A 20,734-nucleotide genomic window follows, 5' to 3' on the forward strand; every position below is an offset into this window, starting at 1 on the left:
TCGATTTTTTTTTTGTTAAATTTTCTCAAGGACTTTTCAATTTTTTTAAATTTGTTTTTAAAAAGTTTGAAAAATAACCCATTATTTTGATATTTTGTCTAAAAGGCTTTGAATTTTTCTAAGAATTTCCTTTAAATGTGTGAATATATTTTTTTTTAAAAATTTCAGGGTTGCAATTGTCTGTGTAAGCTATATGGCAAATGGCAAAATTTTTGTGTGTGCAACACCAATCTATAATAATTTTATAAATGATTTACTTTATATTTAATCTAAAAATTGTACATTTTTTTGACTACAGTTCTTTTCTAATTTACAACTGATTTTGAAACCAAAACTTATTTACCAAGGTTTCTATATAAAATAAAGGGTATCTATATTTATTACACAAAATCCAATGTTTAAAGTAGTGTGTGTTGAAGTGTATTTCTCCCAGAAAGCTCAAGAGAGAGAGAGAGGGGGGGAGGCAAGTGGTTTTGTCGTTTTCTTTGTATTGTCGGAATATGTTTCTTAAGGTATTTCTTTTTTTATATAGCAAAAGCTTTGCAAAGGTTCATCCAATTTGGGGGGAAACTCAAAAGGAAAATTATAACGAATTGTGAACTGAATACAAAAGCTTAAGACGGAAAGCTGCTGGAAAAATCAAAAATAATGAATAAAAAAACACACCAGGGAAACAAAACTGAGTAGTTGTAGGAAAACAAGAGCTGAAAATCCCAATTTTGTGTAAAAAAAAATAAAAAATATTTATGAAATGATTAACATTGAAGGATAGTTCCCTGAGAAAAAACTGAGTCTTAATATTTTTTTCCAAAATTAAAAACCATATGAATGTGTGAAAACACAATTCAAAACTTTCTTTAGTCAAAAATAAAAAAAAAGGTTTTTCGTATAAAAGCTTAACTTTTGTTATTTTGTTTTTAGTTAAAAAAAATTAAAATAAAAAATAATAAAATAAAAATAAATACGTCTATACATTTTCAAAAAATAATTTTATTAATATAAAAAAATAATAAAAACATAAAATAAACTCAAAATTTGTTTCTGTACAAAAAACATGCTTTCCGTTAAATATTTGTTTTTTTTTTTCATAAAATATTTTGTTATATTAAAAATACTATTAATAAATTAACTCATATAGAAAAATAAACATAATCAAACGTTCTTTTTAGAAACAAAACTCAAAGTTAGTGTGTGTTTTGAAACTTAGCATGCAAATTCAATATCAACATACCTCTAATCTGTCGGAACGTGGTATTTTCTGTTGTGCCACTTGCACCGCTTGCGGTACAACGGGTCCCAGTTGTGATGCAACGGCCGATGGATCGGGTCCCAATAAGGCAGGCACTAAATGACCAGGTGCAAAATATGGACTGTATGTGTTAGCAGGTATGCCAGTCAAATAAGGATTTGTTGCCTGAAAGTTAAAAAAGAAAAATTATTATTTCAAATAAATTATTGTGAATATACATACAAGAAAATATATAGTTTTTTTTTTTTTGATCTAACTCGTAAAGAATGGACAAAAGTCGGGAGGACCCTACACCACTGTGAGCTACCCATCACAAATAAAATTTTTTTTATCGAAAATTTATGTTGAGTAGATTATACCGAATATGAACTTTTCTTGAATGCGTATTATAGCTTTGGAGCAGTTGTTATTTGGAATCCGAGAGGACTTATATAAAAGAGATATGTGAGAAATTTGAAAAAATCCATCCTACATGAGCCAAAAGAACTGCAACAAAGTCAAAAGTATTAATTTTTACATTTATTATTTTTTTTAATTTTATTGAATGGAAGCAAAAATGTCGGAAATAGCATTAAATTTTAGAATAAGTTTAGATTTATTAAAATTGGTCACCTTTCGTGCGAATTATGGCCTTCAAACGGGCAATGAAACCGTCACACACTCCCGAATGTTGCTCGGCGGTATGTTGGTGAGGTGATCGAAACTTTGGTATTTTTTGATGCCAACCTTGCTTTGCAAAATACTCCAGACACAATAGTCCAACGAATTGTGCGCTGGAAATGAAGCGAGGAACCTCATTTTGTAACCACTCTTTGGTGGCGCGTGCTAAGTGCGATGGTGCTGAGTCCTGTTGGAATGTCCGAGGTCTGCGGCTAAAATGTTTGTGCGCCCAAGGCTTTAATACACCCTCCAGAATATTTTCGCGATACACCCTCCAGAATATTTTCGCGGCATTTATTTGATGCCACGGTCGTATAATACAAGCGGAGAGCGACCATCGGCTGTTATGGCGGCCCACACCATTACCATGGCCAGCGCTTGAGTTCTGGTGGCCAACCGAAGGTGCGCAGTTTCAGCTGACCTCTTTGGCAAGTTAACCCGATCATTTCGTTTGTTTACAAACTGCTGGACAACGAATGTTTTCTCATCGGAGAAAACCAAATTCGGCAGTTCACCACTTTCGGCCAAGCCAAGCAAATCTGTAGCTCTTTTGAGTCTATTTTCTTTCTGTTGCGGTGTAAGCTCTTACACTTTTTAGAATTTCAATGACTTTAGTCCGAGCTCATTTTTCAATATTTGCGGAATGGATTATTGCGATTCGTTCAGCTCAAGAGCCATTTTTCGACCACTGCGACGCGGGATTCGATCAAGTCGCTTCTTTACTTTTAGAACATTTTTTGCTGATGTTGCTGTTTTCTTCCGCTCACTTCCTTGACGTCGGGCTACGCTGTCAGTATCACGGTAACGAGCGATGGTACGAGACACAAAAGATTTATTCGATTTATTTCCAGCCAAATATAAAGAAATCACACTATCGCGCTTGAATTCCATCACGATTAACTTTTTTTCTGGAAAATTCTCACCAAAATGCTTTTGTACGCTTGTAAATAATATAATGATCTGTCGCTAGAATAATTTTAACAGCTGTCGGACAAGTGACTTAGAAATGACCGCAGTCTGAAGTTGATTGCAGTTTTTTCATTTCACCCTGTTTATGGGAGCTATATCTATATCTGAACCGATTTTCACAAAATTTAACATAATCGCTTATAGGCTTAATTTGGTCGGATGTTCGGAAATACATTGGTAGCTGTATTGAAATCTGAAATTTCTGGACTATATTTAATATCATTTCCCGAATATCGTTGTTATGGAGCTCATAGTGTGGGATGGAGGACAAAAACAATAAATCGGATAAACAATATATATGGGAGCTATAGCTAAATCTGAACCCATTTTTATCCGAATTGGCACACCTTCTTCCAGGCTGAATTTGGTCGCATGCACCAAATTCCATACCATTTGCATGAATATTACCAATTTTGTGCACAATAAAAAACAAATCGGACGAAGATATATAGGAACTTTATATAAATTTCGGCGATTATCTTCAATTTTAATAGAGTTCGTCCTTGGGTCAAAGAAATGATTTCTGGAAAATTTCATCGCGATGGGACAATAAATGCGATATCCGCTTATAAAAAATTGTATTTCACATTTTATGTACTGTACACACAAAACATACTCTAGATCTCCTTCCATTATTACCACAACTATTAGCCCCTAATATAATTTAATAAATATTCAAATTTCTCTACTAATAACATTGAAACACTGAGCGTTTGCTGAAACTTATGCCAGAGTACCCATTTCCATTTAAATATTTGCCGTGACAATTGTCATGTTTCTCATGTTATCCAAACGGAATACAGCGTTAAGCTGCCCTCTGGTGCCCTGTACTATTTCCCTTTCCCCAATGTCCATACTCTCGCCCCATCTCTCTCCCTCTTACTCTCGCTCAGCGCAAACGATGAGTAAAATTCATATGAATATTCATAAGATAATATGATAAACCACATCTTTGCTTTGGGCATTTTTTCGGTGCATTTGCAGAGAGAATCATAAAAAACAAAAACAAAGAACTTTCCTGTCAGTTGAGAAACACAAGGATGCTGGGCAAAGTTGCCAGAGAAAAAAAAAACATCAGCCAAACTGAAAATCAAGTTATAACTTCCCTACGACAACGAGAATGGACGAAGTGCTATTAACAGAAAAAACTAACGGATTTGGGAAACTGGACTGGACATTTAGCAGCAGTAACTGAGTTCCGCCAAAACACAGACACACTCACAAACGGAGGAGCTATATATAAATATGTTTTTTTGCTTTCATCAGCTTCTTTTTTTGGTGGGGTTTACTTAAAAACACCCACAAACTATTAAATTCCGTATAACCTCCTCCTACCCCTTGCTCTTCCACAGACTCTTTAATATTTTTTTTTAGTAGCTACCCAAAAAACATCAACAACAGCAACAACTAAAGAAAACACCAACAACAACGATGACTACTGCAACCATAATGACTATGTCGAGTGGGATTCCCTGACGGTAGCTGCAAATTGTGGGCCTTGGTATTGCTGGTGACCACACCACGGCGCCCAGTAGCATAAAGCGAAACTTAACAAAGCGTAGCGTGGCAAATAATAAAAATGTTATTTAAACACGTAATTTATGTATATCTGTGTGCCACAGTCATTGAGTGTGCTCACTGGCTGGCTGGATGTTTGTCTGTCTGTTGATGCTATTGCTACTGCTGATTTTGCTTTTGTATGGAATGCGAAAAGTTGTTGAATTATTATTTTTAAAATTGCGCGAAAATACTCTGGGCACAATGGGGGTAAATGTCATAAAAATGAGGAAGAAAATTTCAAAAAATTAATTTTAAATAGAAATAAATGTAAAAACTCTCAGATTTTTTTATTTCCTATCTCTGCAGAAGTAGTTCATGTTACCCTGGTACCAAGTTATTTGATCCGAAATTCTAGATGCATAAGGTACAAATGTTATACATAATATCTTCAATCGCTTTAGTAGATACGAATCTACACAAAGGAATGAATGAATTTTATAAAAAAATAATTTGTAGATACGTGGATTTTATAAATAAAATATTGTTTCAAAGGTGAATTTATAAAAAAAATATTTTTTAGAGACGTGGATTTAAAAAAATATTTTTAGAGACGTGGATTTTATAAAAAAAATATTTTTGGAGACATGGATTTTATAAAAAATATTTTTAGAGACGTGGATTTTATAAAAAAAAAAATATTTTTAAGGACATGGATTTTATAAAAACAAAATATTTTTAGAGATGTGGATTTTATAAAAAAAATTTTTTTAGAGGCGTGGATTTTATAAAAAAATATTTTTTAGAGACGTGGATTTTATAAAAAATATTTTTTATAAAAAATATTTTATTTAAAAATATTTTTTTTATTAAAAATATTTTTTTTTATTTTATACGAAATGTGGATTTTATTAAAAAAAAAATATTTTTAGAGACGTGGATTTTATTAAAAATATTTTTATTAAAAATATTTTTTTAGAGACGTAGATTTCGTAAAAAATATTTTTTTGTGACGTAAATTTTTTAAAAAATATTTTTAGAGACGTGGATCTTATAAAAAATATTTTTAATGACGTGGATTTAATAAAAAATATTTTTAATGAGGTGGATTTAATAAAAAATATTTTTAATGACGTGGATTTAATAAAAAATTTTTAATGACGTGGATTTAATAAAAAATATTTTTTAGAGAGGTAAATTGTATATTTTTAGAAATGTTGATTTTATAAAAAATGTTTTTTAGAGACGTAAATTTATTTTTTTAAAACGTGGATTTTATAAAAAATATTTTTTAAAACGTGGATTTTATAAAAAATATTTTTTAAAACGTGGATTTTATAAAAAATATTTTTTAAAATGTGGATTTTATAAAAAATATTTTTTAAAACGTGGATTTGATAAAAAATATTTTTTAAAACGTGGATTTTATAAAAAATATTTTTTAAAACGTGGATTTTATAAAAAATATTTTTTAAAACGTGGATTTTATAAAATATATTTTTTAAAGCGTGGATTTTATAATTTTTTTTTTTTTTTAAAGACGTAAATTTTATAAACAAATACGAAATGTGGATTTTATTAAAATAAAATATTTTTAGAGACGTGGATTTTATAAAAAATATTTTTTAACGTAGACTTTCAAATAAAAAAGAAACGCGGATTTTTTAAAAACCTTAAAAATTTATTTTATATTTAATTTATATTATTATATTATTTTACTTTAATTTTTTATATTTATTATTTTCAACAATTTTTTTATTTTTTTAATATTCTTGCAGCCATTTTTGAATTTTTTTCAAATATTCCTACAACCATTTTTCAATTTTCTTCATATATTGTTGCAACCATTTTTTATATATTCCACCAACATGCATTTGGATTTAATAAAAATATTCATTAATTACGATCAAATTTATTTTTAGTTTACACAATTAAATTTTCTAAATTTTCGTCTATTTTAGAAAAATAAAAAATTAATTTTCAAAACAAAAAAACCTTCTTCATCAACATCTCCCCCATTGTGTGGTATATGCTATCAGGTTGATAGCGAGAACTCTCTCCCTCTCTCTACATATATTTTTTGTTGGTTTAATTCTCATCTCTTAAACCTCAACACCCAACATCCGCATTATAATATTTTATTCATGCCATACTACCAGTGGAACAATATGGGTTAATAGTTGTGGCTTAAATAGGGTTGGACACACAACGCAAAACATTGGCTTGTCCCACTCGGGCGCACAAACGCCATACTTATAAATCCATTCTTATTGCGATGCAATAAATTGGTAGGAAGGGTGATTATTATGAGAAAGGTCATTGTTTTTAAAAAGGTGCTGCCATTCAGCCTTTGGATTCCATAGGGGAATGAAGTTTCCTTCATTAAATACATGGGAACATAGGAGATCTATTCCATTTAAGGATCTCTCGAAGAACTCAAAACAGTCTTCAGTATTTAGGAACCTTGAAGGAGCTCTTTCTAGGATACAGTGTGATATATTTCAGAACATGGGAGATCTATTCAATTTAAGGGAGCTCTCGAAGAACTCGAAACGGTATCTAAGAACCCTCGAGAAGCTCTTCCTAGAATATAGGGAGATACATTCCAGAACATGAACCAGCATTGTTAATTTTTGGCAAGGATGTGTTCTATTTATTAAGATATCTGAATTCAAAGTCACTTCTGGCGGTTAAGTGGGAACTTGGAGCGATTTGGAAGATTTTCGCTAGTCCAATTTTAAGCTTCAAAATACTGAAAATGTTGAGGTAGCACCAGTTGAGAACTACACAGAAAGTAAACAAATATTTGACAATATTCACATGGAAATTCGGTGATTAAGTAGAAGCGATTTGGTAGAGCTATTTCAGTAACTAAGAACCCTCTAAAATCTCTTCCAAGATTTATATTGGGACCTATTGGAGATCATGGAATTGCATTGGGTATTTTAAAATATCAATTTTCAGCCACATTCGGATTTTCAAGTTGCTGAGGCTTCCTCAAATGGTAAATATTTTATTTAATCTTTTGAAGTAAGTTATTTGACCTCTAAGAATCTGATACATTAGATTACAGCTAATGAAAAATGGAAATTTTGTATGTGGGTATATATGGGGGATATACACTGAAGTTGCGAAAATGTCGAATCCGATTTGACTAAAACCGTTACAGCAGTCCCCAATCTTCGGAAAATCGGGTTGTATTTCTGATAGAAATAGCACTTTATACCCTCAGCCTTATGACTGTTTTAAGATTAAACGGTCGAAATGTGTCTCATTAAAATAATGACTTAAAAGCTTAACGGGGTACCTTATTTCTTCCAAATTTGGTATTTCATAATATTTCTATGAAACTTGCATTGATTCAAGAGATTAATGGACAGGCTGGCAGACATTGTTAAATCGACTTAGAGATTATCCTGATCAAAAATATATACATTCAATGGGCTTCTATTATTACGAATAATTCCATAATTTCTGCACAAATATAAAATTGGGCTGAAATTTTATGTTTTGGATTCAGAACGAGTAAAAGTTTAACTCGCGTTTCGGAAGTCAATTTGATCCAGTGGAAATTGATACAGCTTATTAAAAAATGGCATTTTACTGTAGAGAAGAGCATTTAGAAAGGGTATAATTGAAGAGAAGACCGTCTAGTAGATTTCTGCAGAAGAAATTCGTAAGAAGAGTTTTTATAAGAGCTTTGACAGGTTTACTGGAAAAAAAGACCTAGTCATGTTTAAAAATTGTTTTTCCGCTTTTCCAGATAAATTACTGGCTTCCTTTATGAGAAGCTCATTTAGAAAGTCCTATGTCGGAAAAATTGCAGTTCAGAAGAAAACCTTTCATGGAGACAATATTTATTACAAGATGCTTTTTAGAGGACTTTATAATATTGCAGATTTTTTGGAGCTTTTCTCTGTAGATCTGTGATTTTACAGGCTTTTCTTGAAAAGTAGTCCTTAAGCAGAATTTCTATGGAAAAAGCAATGTTTATCGATACAGCCAAGAAAGATTTTCGATAGAAAATGTTAGTGAGGAGGCCAGTGAGTGTTTGGTAAATAAATAAATATAACTTTTATTAAACAAATTGTTCAGAACATGTAAAAATGAGCAATTCCAATAGATACCGGGCCCCAAAGCCTCATTGGTTTCGCCGGTAGTGCCTTTCACATACCATCATTGAAAAGTGGACCTTTACTGGCATTGTTTGGAAAGTAGTTCTGTTAAGGATTTTTCTACAGCTCTTCTTCCGAAAATAGAACTTTTACTTGCTTTCCTTGAAAATTTTACCTTTTTCCAAGTTGAAAATGTTCACGTCTTTGTTAGGACTCTGAAAAAACTTGCTTTTCATACATCGTAGCTATAACAAACTGTGACGAAAGACGGCTTTTCTCCCTATCTTCAATTAAAAATTCTCACTAATTATTAAAAATTAAATTAAAAATTCTCACTCTAAATTAAAGTCTCCTTTGGCAGAAATAGGCAACACCTTCGAACTCCTTAAACGCCATTTACTTCAAAAAATCCTGTCAGCCATATAAATCTAATTTTACATATTCTTTGTGTATTGTAACTTACCACTGCTGGCACTTGTCCTGGTATAACCGGCTGTCCTGGCGCAATACCCATTTGTTGCATTAAAGCATTTTTCAAGGCAAGATGATTACGGCCATTTATCAATAATTGATCCTTCAAATGTTGTGGAGGATGAAAATATTTGCAAGGCGGTTTATCACGATTACAACGACCCTGTAATAGAAAGAAAAGGAGAACAATACATTAATATCGCTACACACATAGTTAATGATGTATGTATGAGTATGGGTGTGTGTCTGTGTGTAAAAGCTATAAAATGTATAAAAACAAAGGAGCCAAATGATATAAAACAAAGGCGAAACGACAGCATAAAATATGTTTGCTTCGCTAAGGAACCTAAGACTATCAATAAATTATCAGGAGTAGCTGCTGCTCCCTCTCAAAGGATGTTCTTCTTTTTTTAGGTGGGGAGTTCGAAAGAAAACTTGCAAAGAATTTGTAGTCAGCCAAACTTGCTGCGAGATAATATTTCTTAAGTTTGCTGGTAAATTTCTTTGCTACAAAATTCACAGGAAGAGAGAGAGAGAGAGCATTAAGAAAGAAAGAGGGGCGAAAATAAAGAAAATCAAATAAATATTATCCTTAAATAAGTTTGGTAAACGAAATGAAAACAAAAGATGCCAGCCAACAAACAACATCATTGACAAAGAACCCTGGAACAAGGATTGGTTGTTCTTTTTTTCTCACTCTCACAAAAGTCCTGTTGTCCTGGCTGCTTTCCTACTTATTGTTGCAAACGACAACAATACACAAGACATGCCATGAATATGTGATAATTCTTGAGCCATCACCAAGGACTTTTCCAGCTCTGAACAATTTATCCTTGGCGGGGACAACAAATGCGTGAAAGTACCAATATTATTTGGGTGTTGGTGCTTCCCTCTTCGTTGCGAATTCACTCGATGCCTTTTGGATTTTAGTTTAGTTTTTCCGTTTTTTTGGGGGAATTTACTGCTTAAATTACATTCCCCTTTCTTTCTTTTTATGTCTCTCTCTCTCTCCAGCTCTACATAAGGATTCATGTATGTGTTTTTATTATTGTTAATGCAAAGAAACATATTTCCACCAAAACTCTACTAAAACTTGTAAGAAGGATGTACGTATCTCCATGTGTGTGTGAGTCTGAGTATGTGTGTGTGTTAAACTTGCCCCCAAGATTTCATTGTTGTTATCCATGGCCCCTTGAAAACATTTCCGTTTTGTTTTGTAACATAATTTAATGGGAGTATATGTCTGTTGCTGTTGTTATTCATTTGTGTTTTTGTTGTGTTGGTGAGACAAAGAAAACACACACAAACAGAGAAAAAACCGAAAGCAGTTATCCTTTGAGCTTTAAGCACATAAATTATCACTTAATAAATTACATTAGTAAGGCGAAATAAACATTCATATCCGGCAACATTAATGCCACAGACTACCGACAATGAGCGGCAACTAAATGTTAGTTGGTGTTGTTATTGTTGGCCTCTCTGGCTGTTGCTGAGATCAGCTCTTCATCAACACTTCCTACCGATGTTAGTGTTGGTAACATTAAATTATATTAACACAGACACAAACACACACAGAGACAGACAGACGTATCTAACACCACGTGCAATGGCAACAAATATGTGAGTGTAACAATACTTAAGAATCCATGGGCCTGCACAATGGACCGGGGTGTGTGTGTGTGTACATGAGACATGTATGTAAGCATATATGTGTGTATTTGTGTTCTAATGTTGTAAACTTTGCAAAAAAAAAGAGAAGAATGTGAAATATGTCTAGGTACATTTACGTTTATTTTCGTATGTGATAAGAATTTTTATGAGACATAAAATAGATGTTGTTTTTTTCCACTCGTCTCATTGTCGGAAACAGTGGAACTATGCTTAAAATGCAATATTTACTTTAGAAAATCCAGTTATTGATAATATTTTTTCACAGAGATATTTGATATCATGTTATCGACAATAGAAAATCATGCAATCAATATTTTTTAAGAAACAAAAAAAAAAAAAATAGAAAATCGTGTCGATAAAAAGATTTCTTATAGAAAATCGAGGCGATAACTAGATTTTTAAAGAAAATATTGTCGATAACAAGATTTTCCATAGAAAATCATTTCGATAACAAGATTTTCCATAGAAAATCATGTCGATAACAAGACATGGACATGGAAAATCATTTGATAACAAGATTTTCCATAGAAAATCGTGTCGACAATAAGATTTCGGGTCGATAACTAGATTTACTCAAGAACATATTTTCGATAACAAGATTTTCTATAAAAATTATCGTCGATAACAAGATTTTCTATAAAAATTATCGTCGATAACAAGATTTTCTATAGAAATTATTGTCGATAACAAGATTTTCTATAGAAATTATTGTCGATAACAAGATTTTCTATAGAAATTATTGTCGATAACAAGATTTTCTATAGAAATTATTGTCGATAACAAGATTTTCTATAGAAATTGTTGTCGATAACAAGATTTTCTATAGAAATTATTGTCGATAACAAGATTTTCTATAGAAATTATTGTCGATAACAAGATTTTCTATAGAAATTATTCTCGATAACAAAATTTTCTATAGAAATTATTCTCGATAACAATTTTCCTGTAGAAAACATTGTCGATGACAAGATTTTCTATAGAAATTATTGTCGATAACAAGATTTTCTATAGAAATTATTGTCGATAACAAGATTTTCTATAGAAATTATTGTCGATAACAAGATTTTCTATAGAAATTATTGTCGATAACAAGATTTTCTATAGAAATTATTGTCGATAACAAGATTTTCTATAGAAATTATTGTCGATAACAAGATTTTCTATAGAAATTATTGTCGATAACAAGATTTTCTATAGAAATTATTGTCGATAACAAGATTTTCTATAGAAGTTATTGTCGATAACAAGATTTTCTATAGAAATTATTGTCGATAACAAGATTTTCTATAGAAAATAGTATCGATAACAAGATTATCTACAGAAAATATTCTCGATAACAAGATTTTCAATAGAAAATATTGTCGATAATAAGATTTTCCATAGAAAATATTGTCGATAATAAGATTTTCCATAGAAAATATTGTCGATAATAAGATTTTCCATAGAAAATATTGTCGAACACAAGATTTTCTATAGAAAACGTATTCGATAACAAGATTTTCTATTAAAAATATTCTCAATAATAAGATTTTCCATACAAAATATTGTCGATAACAAACTTTTCTATAGAAAATATTGTCAATAACACGATTTTCTTAAGTAAATATTGTCGATAACTGGATTTTCTTAAGAAAATATTCTCGATAACAGGATTTTCTTAAGACAATATTCTCGACAACAAGATTTTCTGCAGAATATCGTCTCGACACAATATGTTCTATAGAAAATATTCTCGATAACAAGATTTTCTATAGAAAATATTGTCGAATACATGATTTCTATAGAAAATGCTGTCGATTGCAGGATTTTCTGTAGAAAATGTTATAGATTACAGGGCTTTCTATAGAAAACAGTCTCGATAACAGGATTTTTTATAAAAAAAATTGTCGATAACAGGATTTTTCTATAGAAAATATTTTCGATAACAGGATTTTCTATAGAAAATATTGTCGATTTTTATAGAAAATATATATATTTTCTATTAAAATTTTTGCTATGGCCAATATTTTCTGTGGAAAATTTTGCTTTTGACAGTATTTTTTTATGGAAATCCTCTTTTCAATATTATTATCTAAAGAAAATCTTGCTATCGGTAATATTTTCTGTAGAAAATCTTACTATCAACAGTTTTTTATAATCAACTATATTTTTTTACAAAATAAGGACTGTCGCTTTTGGTTATCGATTACATGCCTCATTGAAAAAAAAAAAAAACATATTTATCGTTATCTCTCCCCATACCCTTTATATTCCTTCCATTCCTTCGTCTCATTGACCATTCAGTACTAGTATCATCTCCTTCAAACTAGCCATTTCACAATGACACATGTGAACTCTGCTGCTGGCTTGTAGGTGTCATTCAAATGCCACGACACAACACATTTGCATGGCGTTCAATTGCTGGACAATATAATCTAACTGTTCTGTCTACTCAACGGCAGAGCAACAACAGGACAATATCATTCTAACAACATCAGCTATAAATGACAACAACATGAAATGCCATGGCAATGGATGTAGCCATCCAACTAAGCTAAGAGAATGGAGAGAGAAAAACGCATCTAATACAACATTTTGCTTTTTGCCCACCCCACTCCCTCCATTTCGGGAACTTTTCCAATGGCTAAGCATTTTGTTGGTGACTAAGTTGTTTGAATATTTTTCAAACTTAAAGATTATCCTTTTAAAATTACAATGATTATGTTTTATGTTTTTTTTCGTATTTTATAAATATAAACGAAGTATATCTTGTTGTCTGCCCGGGAAAAAAGTCACACAAAGCTGCTCGCAAAAAAACACGATGTTGGAGAAACAAAATGTACAGACATTTAGCTGGAGGGGAGATTGAGTAGTTTATAAGCCAGACATTTAAACCAAGAGTCAGTTGAGAAAAAAAAAAAAAAAACAAAATAAATTTGATCATGTCCAACCAGACAACAGCAACTGCAGCACCAACCACTCAAGCTCTCCAACTCCAGGCGGGGCATTATCTATGGAAAAATGGCGTAAAGTCAAAAAAATAAAAAGAAGTTGCCTCTGTTCCATTTCGTTTGGCATTATTATTCAACTAATGTCAGTCAATTTTAAAGTTAGTTCTTTTTTGTACTTCAAGTTTATTTGGCGTTTTTGGGATCTACTTGCCCTGGCATTGTTGTGGCGCGTTGTGCTGGAATCATTCCTTTATATTAGATTTTTTTCGGTTTGCCCTGTCTCTGTTGGCCTTGTTCTCTAAACTTTGTTAACACCCACATATTTTACAATAAGACGAACGATGAAAAACTACTTCTTCACACGAAAGCTGGAAAAAAATGCAAACAATGTGGATTTCAAAGTCCAAGGCATGAAAGGCACTCCAAAATAGGAGTGTGGAAGAAATGCCACGGAAATGTGAAGGGGAAGGGGATTATAATAAATTCTAACAAATTACAATTAAATCGAGTGAATTATTTACCAAAAATGTAGACAAAACTCTTAACAAATTGGGTGATTTCAAATGAATTTGGTTAGATTATTAAAATTCCTTTCACTTGCCGGGGCAAACACCCTCTCCGCCCAGTTGCCTTCATGTCAAGCGAATTGCATGAAAGTTTTTTCTTTTCGTTCTAACATGGCAGCCAGCATAGAATTGGTTCACACAAAAACTCCTTAAGAATTGTTTGGTTATTTCGTTTTCGGCGTGTTATCCTTGGCTATGGTGATGTCCTGGCCAAAAGTGTTAAGGATTTCATTTTGTTTGCAACGCAATCTAGTTTTCCATACATTACATACTTAGAGTTCGTTTTCGTTTCTTTGGTACTGCAATTTCTTTTAAACGTGTTTTTTATTTCGTTAGCTCTTTGGCTGCAAATTGGGTTTGGGAAGTATGATTCCTCAGAAGATAACAAGGAAAGAAAGAAGAGAGAGAGGGAGATGGCTGTGTCTTTTAAAGTGACTTAAACCAATGCATGGCTGATGTAAGGTTGAAGTCCTTCTTTGAAAACTCAGAAAAATGTCTTTGGAATACAAAGATTTCCTATTATCGACACGATTTTCTATGGAAAATCTTGTTATCGAGAATATTTTCTGTAAAAAATCTTTTTATCGACAATATATTCTATAGAAAATCTTGTATACAAAACCTTGTTATCGACAATACTTTCTATAGAAAATCTTGTTATCGAGAATATTTTCTATAGAACATATTTTTATCGAGAGTATTTTCTATATAACATATTGTTATCGATAAAATTTTCTTTAGGAAATCTTGTTATCGAGACGATTTTCTACACAAAATCTTTTTATAGTTAATATTTTCCATTGAAAATCTTGTTATCGAGAATATTTTCTATAGAAAATCCTGTTATCGAGAATATTTTCAATAGAAAATCTTGTTATCGACACTATTTTCTATAGAAAATCTTGTTATCGAGAATATTTTCTGTAGGAATTCTTGTTATCGAGAATATTTTCTGTAGAAAATCTTGTTATCAAAAAAATTTTCTCTAGAAAATCCTGTTATCGACAATATAAAATCTTGCTATCGACAATATTATCTATAGAAAATCCTGTTATCGACACTATTTTCTATAGAAAATCCTGTTATCGACAATATTTTCTATAGAAAATCCTGTTATCGACAATATTTTCTATAGAAAATCCTGTTATCGACAATATTTTCTATAGAAATTCTTGTTATCGAGAATATTTTCTATATAAAATCTTGTTATCGAGAAAAATTTTTTATAGAAAATCTTGTAATCGAGAATAAAAAGTTGTTATCGATAATATTTTCTATAGAAAATCTTATAATCGAGAATATTTTCTCTAGAACATCTTGTTATCGAGAATATTTTCTGTAGAAAATCTTGTTATCGAGAATATTTTCTATAGAAAATCTTGTTATCGAGAATATTATCTATAGAAAATCTTGTTATCGACACCATTTTCTATAGGAAATCTTGTTATCGAGAATATTTTCTATAGAAAATCTTGTTATCGAGAATATTTTCTATAGACAATCTTGTTATCGAGAATATTTTCTATAGAAAATCTTGTTATCGAGAATATTTTTTATGGAAAATCTTGTTATCGAGAATATTTTCTATAGAAAATCTTATTATCGACAATATTTCCTATAGAAAATTTTGTTATCGACAATATTTTCTATAGAAAATCTTGTTATCGATATTTTCTATAGAAAATCATGTTATCGATAATATTTTGTATGGAAAATCATGTTATCGGCAATATTTTCTATAAAAAATCTTGTTATCGACAATATTTCCTGTAGAAAATCTAGTTATCAACAATATTTTCTAAAGAAAATCATGTTTTATGTGATAAATTCTACACAATCAGCGTGGGTGATAGTTTTCCTCCTATGCCGTTCTGCCATCCATCTTTCTTCTTTTCTCCCTCCTCTTAAATTTCAACATTTGAATATTACTGCATTGCATATACATACGTCTGTAATACATGACATTTTTTATATTTATATTCTTGACATTGTGGATAATCTGACTTGAAAGTTATTTATTTCTTTTGTATACTTTTTGGCAGAAAAAGAGCAGACAAGAAAAAATGACAATTTTTATAGAAAATACAAAAGTAAAATTCAAAAAATAGAAAAAGAAAAGGAAGAATGAGCAGCAGCAAAAAGAAAAGGAACCCTCTTCAACTGCAGTACGAAAAAAAGTGGGAATAAGTTGAAGAAAATCAAATTAGGTTTCCCAGTAAATATTTGCGAAACATCAAATTTGCAATTTGTTGGAGGGTAAAAAAGGAAATGGAACCCCTCCTTCCAGAAACAGAAAGTGTTTGCAAAATTTAAGAAAAGTTTGTAATAAATATTGGTAATTTCAATTCCAAGGAAAAAAATATGCAACTATTTTCTTTTTTTTGTGTTTTGCCAACGAATCGAAATAAAACTAAAAATTACAATTTTAGTGATTCCATATCAATTAAAATGTCAATTTGGCGAAATTTGATATTGATAAAATAACAAAATAGATTTGCCTGGCCAGTGGGGAGAGAGATAGGAAAAAAATAAAGTCACAGATTTTTCTGGCATGATTGACACATTGACAGATGCCAGTGACAGTAAAATAAGTAACAAAAAAAGTAAATAAACAACAAATGAATTTCAGGACAGAAAAAACAACAATGAAAAGAGGGAAAACCCTGATCATATATACAAGGACACTAAAAAGCAAAATTTAATTTTGTTTGAATATTCACCAAGGGGAAAAGTATCCTTTTTACATTAAATCTAAAAATAAACAAACGTTGGAAAACTTTTGTTTCCTTATTGCAAAAAGTTTGCCTGATTTTATTTCCTGGCATTAAAACAAGATTAATTATTTATTGAAGGGAAATAGCGCCTTAAAATATGCTTGTATAATTATCACCTTCATTTCTGGCAATGACCTTTGGTGTTGGGACAGTAAATAATAAACAAAAGAATGAAATAAAATGAATTATAAATGAAGGAATTATTTTTAAAGAAAAAGGAGAAGCCTTAATGTGGTCACAAAAAAGAAGGATTGTAATTGTTGAATTATCGAATCTAATACTAAAAGATGTTATCGGTACTATTTTTTACAAAAAACCTTGTTATCGACATAATTTTCTACAGAAAATCATGTTATCGAAAAATCATGTTATATAGAAAATCTTGTTATCGACACCATTTTCTATAGGAAATCTTGTTATCGACAATATTTCCTATAGACAATCTTGTTATCGAGAATATTTTCTCTACAAAATCTTCTTATCGACAACATTTTCTACAGAAAATCCAGCTATCGACAGATTTTCTATAGAAAATCTTGTTATCGACAGTATTTTCTATTGAAAATCTTGTTATCGACAGTATTTTCTATAGAAAATCTTGTTATCGACAGTATTTTCTATAGAAAATCTTGTTATCGACAGTATTTTCTATAGAAAATCTTGTTATAGAGAATATTTTCTATAGAAAATCTTGTTATAGAGAATATTTTCTATAGAAAATCTTGTTATCGACAGTATTTTCTATAGAAGATCTTGTTATCGACAGTATTTTCTATAGAAAATCATGTTATCGACAGTGTTTTCTATAGAAAATTTTCTTATCGACAGTATTTTCTATAGAAAATCTTGTTATCGACAGTATTTTCTATAGAAAATCTTGTTATCGACAGTATTTTCTATAGAAAATCTTGTTATCGACAGTGTTTTCTATAGAAAATTTTCTTATCGACAGTATTTTCTATAGAAAATCTTGTTATCGACAGTATTTTCTATAGAAAATCTTGTTATCGACAGTATTTTCTATAGAACATCTTGTTATCGAGAATATTTTCTATAGAAAATCTTGTTATCGAGAATATTTTCTATAGAAAATCTTGTTATTGAGAATATTTTCTATAGAACATCTTGTTATCGAGAATATTTTCTATAGAAAATCTTGTTATCGAGAATATTTTTCTATAGAAAATCTTGTTATCGAGAATATTTTTCTATAGAAAATCTTGTTATCGAGAATATTTTTCTATAGAAAATATTGTTATCGAGAATATTTTCTATAGAAAACCTTGTTATCGAGAATATTTTCTATAGAAAATCTTGTTATCGAGAGTATTTTCCATTTAAATCTTGCTATCGAGAATATTTTATATAGAAAACATTGTTATCGATAATAATTTCTATAGAAAACATTTTTATCGATAATAATTTCTATAGGAAACATTGTTATCGATAATAATTTCTATAAAAAATCTGGTTATGGACAACCTTTTCTTTAGAAAATCTTGTTATCGACATAATATTCTATGGAAAATATTGTTATCGAGAATATTTTCTATGGAACATCTTGTTTTCGACATAGTATTCTATGAAAAATATTGTTATCGAGAATATTTCCTATAGAAAATCTTGCTATCGAGTATGTTCTCTATAGAAAATTTTGTTATCGAGAAGTTTTCTATAGAAAATCTTGTTATCGACAATGTTTTCTGTAGAAAATCTTATAAAAATTTTTGTTATCGACAATATTTTCTATAGATAATCTAGATATCGATAATGTTCTCTATAGAAAATCTAGTTATCGACACTTTTTTCTATAGAAAATTGAAAACCTTGTTTTCCGCACTATATCGACATGAAATATTTTTCTTGGGAAAATTATAAATTTTGCAGTTGCACTCCCACCAAATAAAACGCATTTTTATTTTTTTAATTTCTGAAAATATTTTTCTTTGTTTTCAAAGTCACCTAAGATGTCACTTTACCACGCTCATTTACTCCCTCTAAAAAAAGAAAGAATATAGTCAAGAAAATTGAAAATAAACTTAAATAAATACCCAGCCTTTTTATTTATTTAATTATTCGTAAAGAGAACAAGAGAATTATATATATTTTTTATTAATGCCAATTTTCAGTTTATGGCCGATATAAAAGAAAAATAAAAAAATGCTCAACACCCCAAAAAGGCAAAAAATACATCATGGAATGGCCAAAAGAAAAAGGTAGCAGCTATGCTGCCTGATTTTTTTGTAGCTCTGCAACATGCAATATTGCATGTTAATGGCATTTTATGAAAGTGGAGCTACAATAATTATAAAGAAATGAGTAGCAAGAGTGGCACCACAACAAAAGGAAAAAAGACAACAACAACCAAACATGGGAACAAAAAAAATAATAATAAACGTATTAAGTAATATGCCAAAAAATCATAGTGTTACAAAGCAATTGTTGCAATAAAAATTGGCTTTTATTATTAAAAAAAGAAAGAGCACACACACACGATATTACAAAGAAAATTTAATTGATAAAACAATCTATCACATCTATGTGTGTGAATGTATGTTTTCGTGTCATGACGAAAAAAAAGCAACTGGGGGAGTCAAACATATTTATTTTGACTCGGTTTCATTTTATCCAAATGAGTCATAAAATGTTACCCCCGTTGCCATGCCAAACAAATGGTAGGTGGTTAAAAAAGAAACCATAAAATGGCCAAATTAAAATGGTCTTTAATGGATTAACATAAATAATAGAGCCAATACCAAGGAAGAAATAGAAAACAAGCCCATATAAAGGTATTTTGAAAAAATATATGCAAAATTAAAAAAAAAAAACATTTGCAAAATAGCATGATTTTAGATACAAATTCGATTGCTTTATATGGGCTACAAATAAAAAACAACATTTTGTTACCAAGAATAAAAAAATCTGTCCACATCCATTTTGGTAATTTCCCTATCTCGCTATGAAATCTATGTTGTTTATTTGCTAACTGTATTTTAATTAATAAATAACAAATAAATAAAAAAACAACAATTAAATAAATTGAAAATACCAACAAAGCGAGAAAGAAACAAAAAAACTGAATTCTCCTGCACGACATGTAAAACTGGTTGTTTGTTTGCAAAGCCCTAAATTGTCTCCTAAAAGTATGCAAATTATATTACAAATATTCAACTGTTCTAACATCGTCATTATGATTGCAATCATCATCTTCATCATCATTTCCATCCACCACGCCTCAACATATGCAACAATAATCTATGGTGTATTAAATTGCAGTACAACAACAAAATCCGCAACAAAAAAGAATGAAATTTATGTATAAACAGTCAGTCAGTCAGGCAGTCTGTCTGTCAGTCCGACGTTTATGTATAGAATAAAATGAGTGAAATGCAATTTCCATGGTGGTTTTCATTTTTAAAGTTATGCATACTCATATTACGTTTTTATTATTATTATTATTATTATTTCGCACCAATGATGAGATCATAGCCAAAAGGCAGAAAAAATGTATAAATATAAAACGCAGCAGGAGTTGTGTAGTAGCCGACAGTGGAAGCAAGCTATGAGAGTTCAAACAACTTAGGGTTCATGTAACACACCGAAGAAGGAGGTTGGTGCAGGAAAAGAAAAAAATAATGAAAATCTATTTTTAAATAGAAAATAAAGAGTATAAATTATTAAAGAAAATTTTTGCTATGGAGCTCCTAAAAGAATGCACTAATAACTCAATAGTCCACAAAGTGTTACTGATTACTTTGGTTCCATCATTTTTAATATTCGGCTTATAAAATCGGTAAAAAAAATATATGAGAAAGAAGTATAGACGTCTTAC

At 30.3% G+C, this 20,734-nt stretch overlaps 1 protein-coding gene across 11 annotated transcripts in view; it reads right to left on the reverse strand.

The window, feature by feature from the left end:
- Positions 1–20,734, reverse strand: part of LOC101900996 (protein muscleblind) — a 277,915-nt gene that overhangs the window by 80,153 nt on the left and 177,028 nt on the right. For all 11 annotated transcript variants that reach the window (XR_009343172.1, XR_009343173.1, XM_059127643.1 and 8 more), the window contains exons 3-4: positions 8,954–9,124; positions 1,232–1,414 (exon numbers count right to left, since the gene is read on the reverse strand). Coding sequence is in view for 9 of the 11 variants with exons in the window: in XM_059127643.1 (XP_058983626.1) it covers positions 1,232–1,414; positions 8,954–9,124 (354 nt within the window). In the remaining 2 variants the exon portion in view is untranslated. The remainder of the gene's footprint in view (positions 1–1,231; positions 1,415–8,953; positions 9,125–20,734) is intronic.

Source organism: Musca domestica, unplaced genomic scaffold, assembly GCF_030504385.1.
Source record: "Musca domestica strain aabys unplaced genomic scaffold, Musca_domestica.polishedcontigs.V.1.1 46, whole genome shotgun sequence".
Lineage (NCBI taxonomy): Eukaryota > Metazoa > Arthropoda > Insecta > Diptera > Muscidae > Musca > Musca domestica.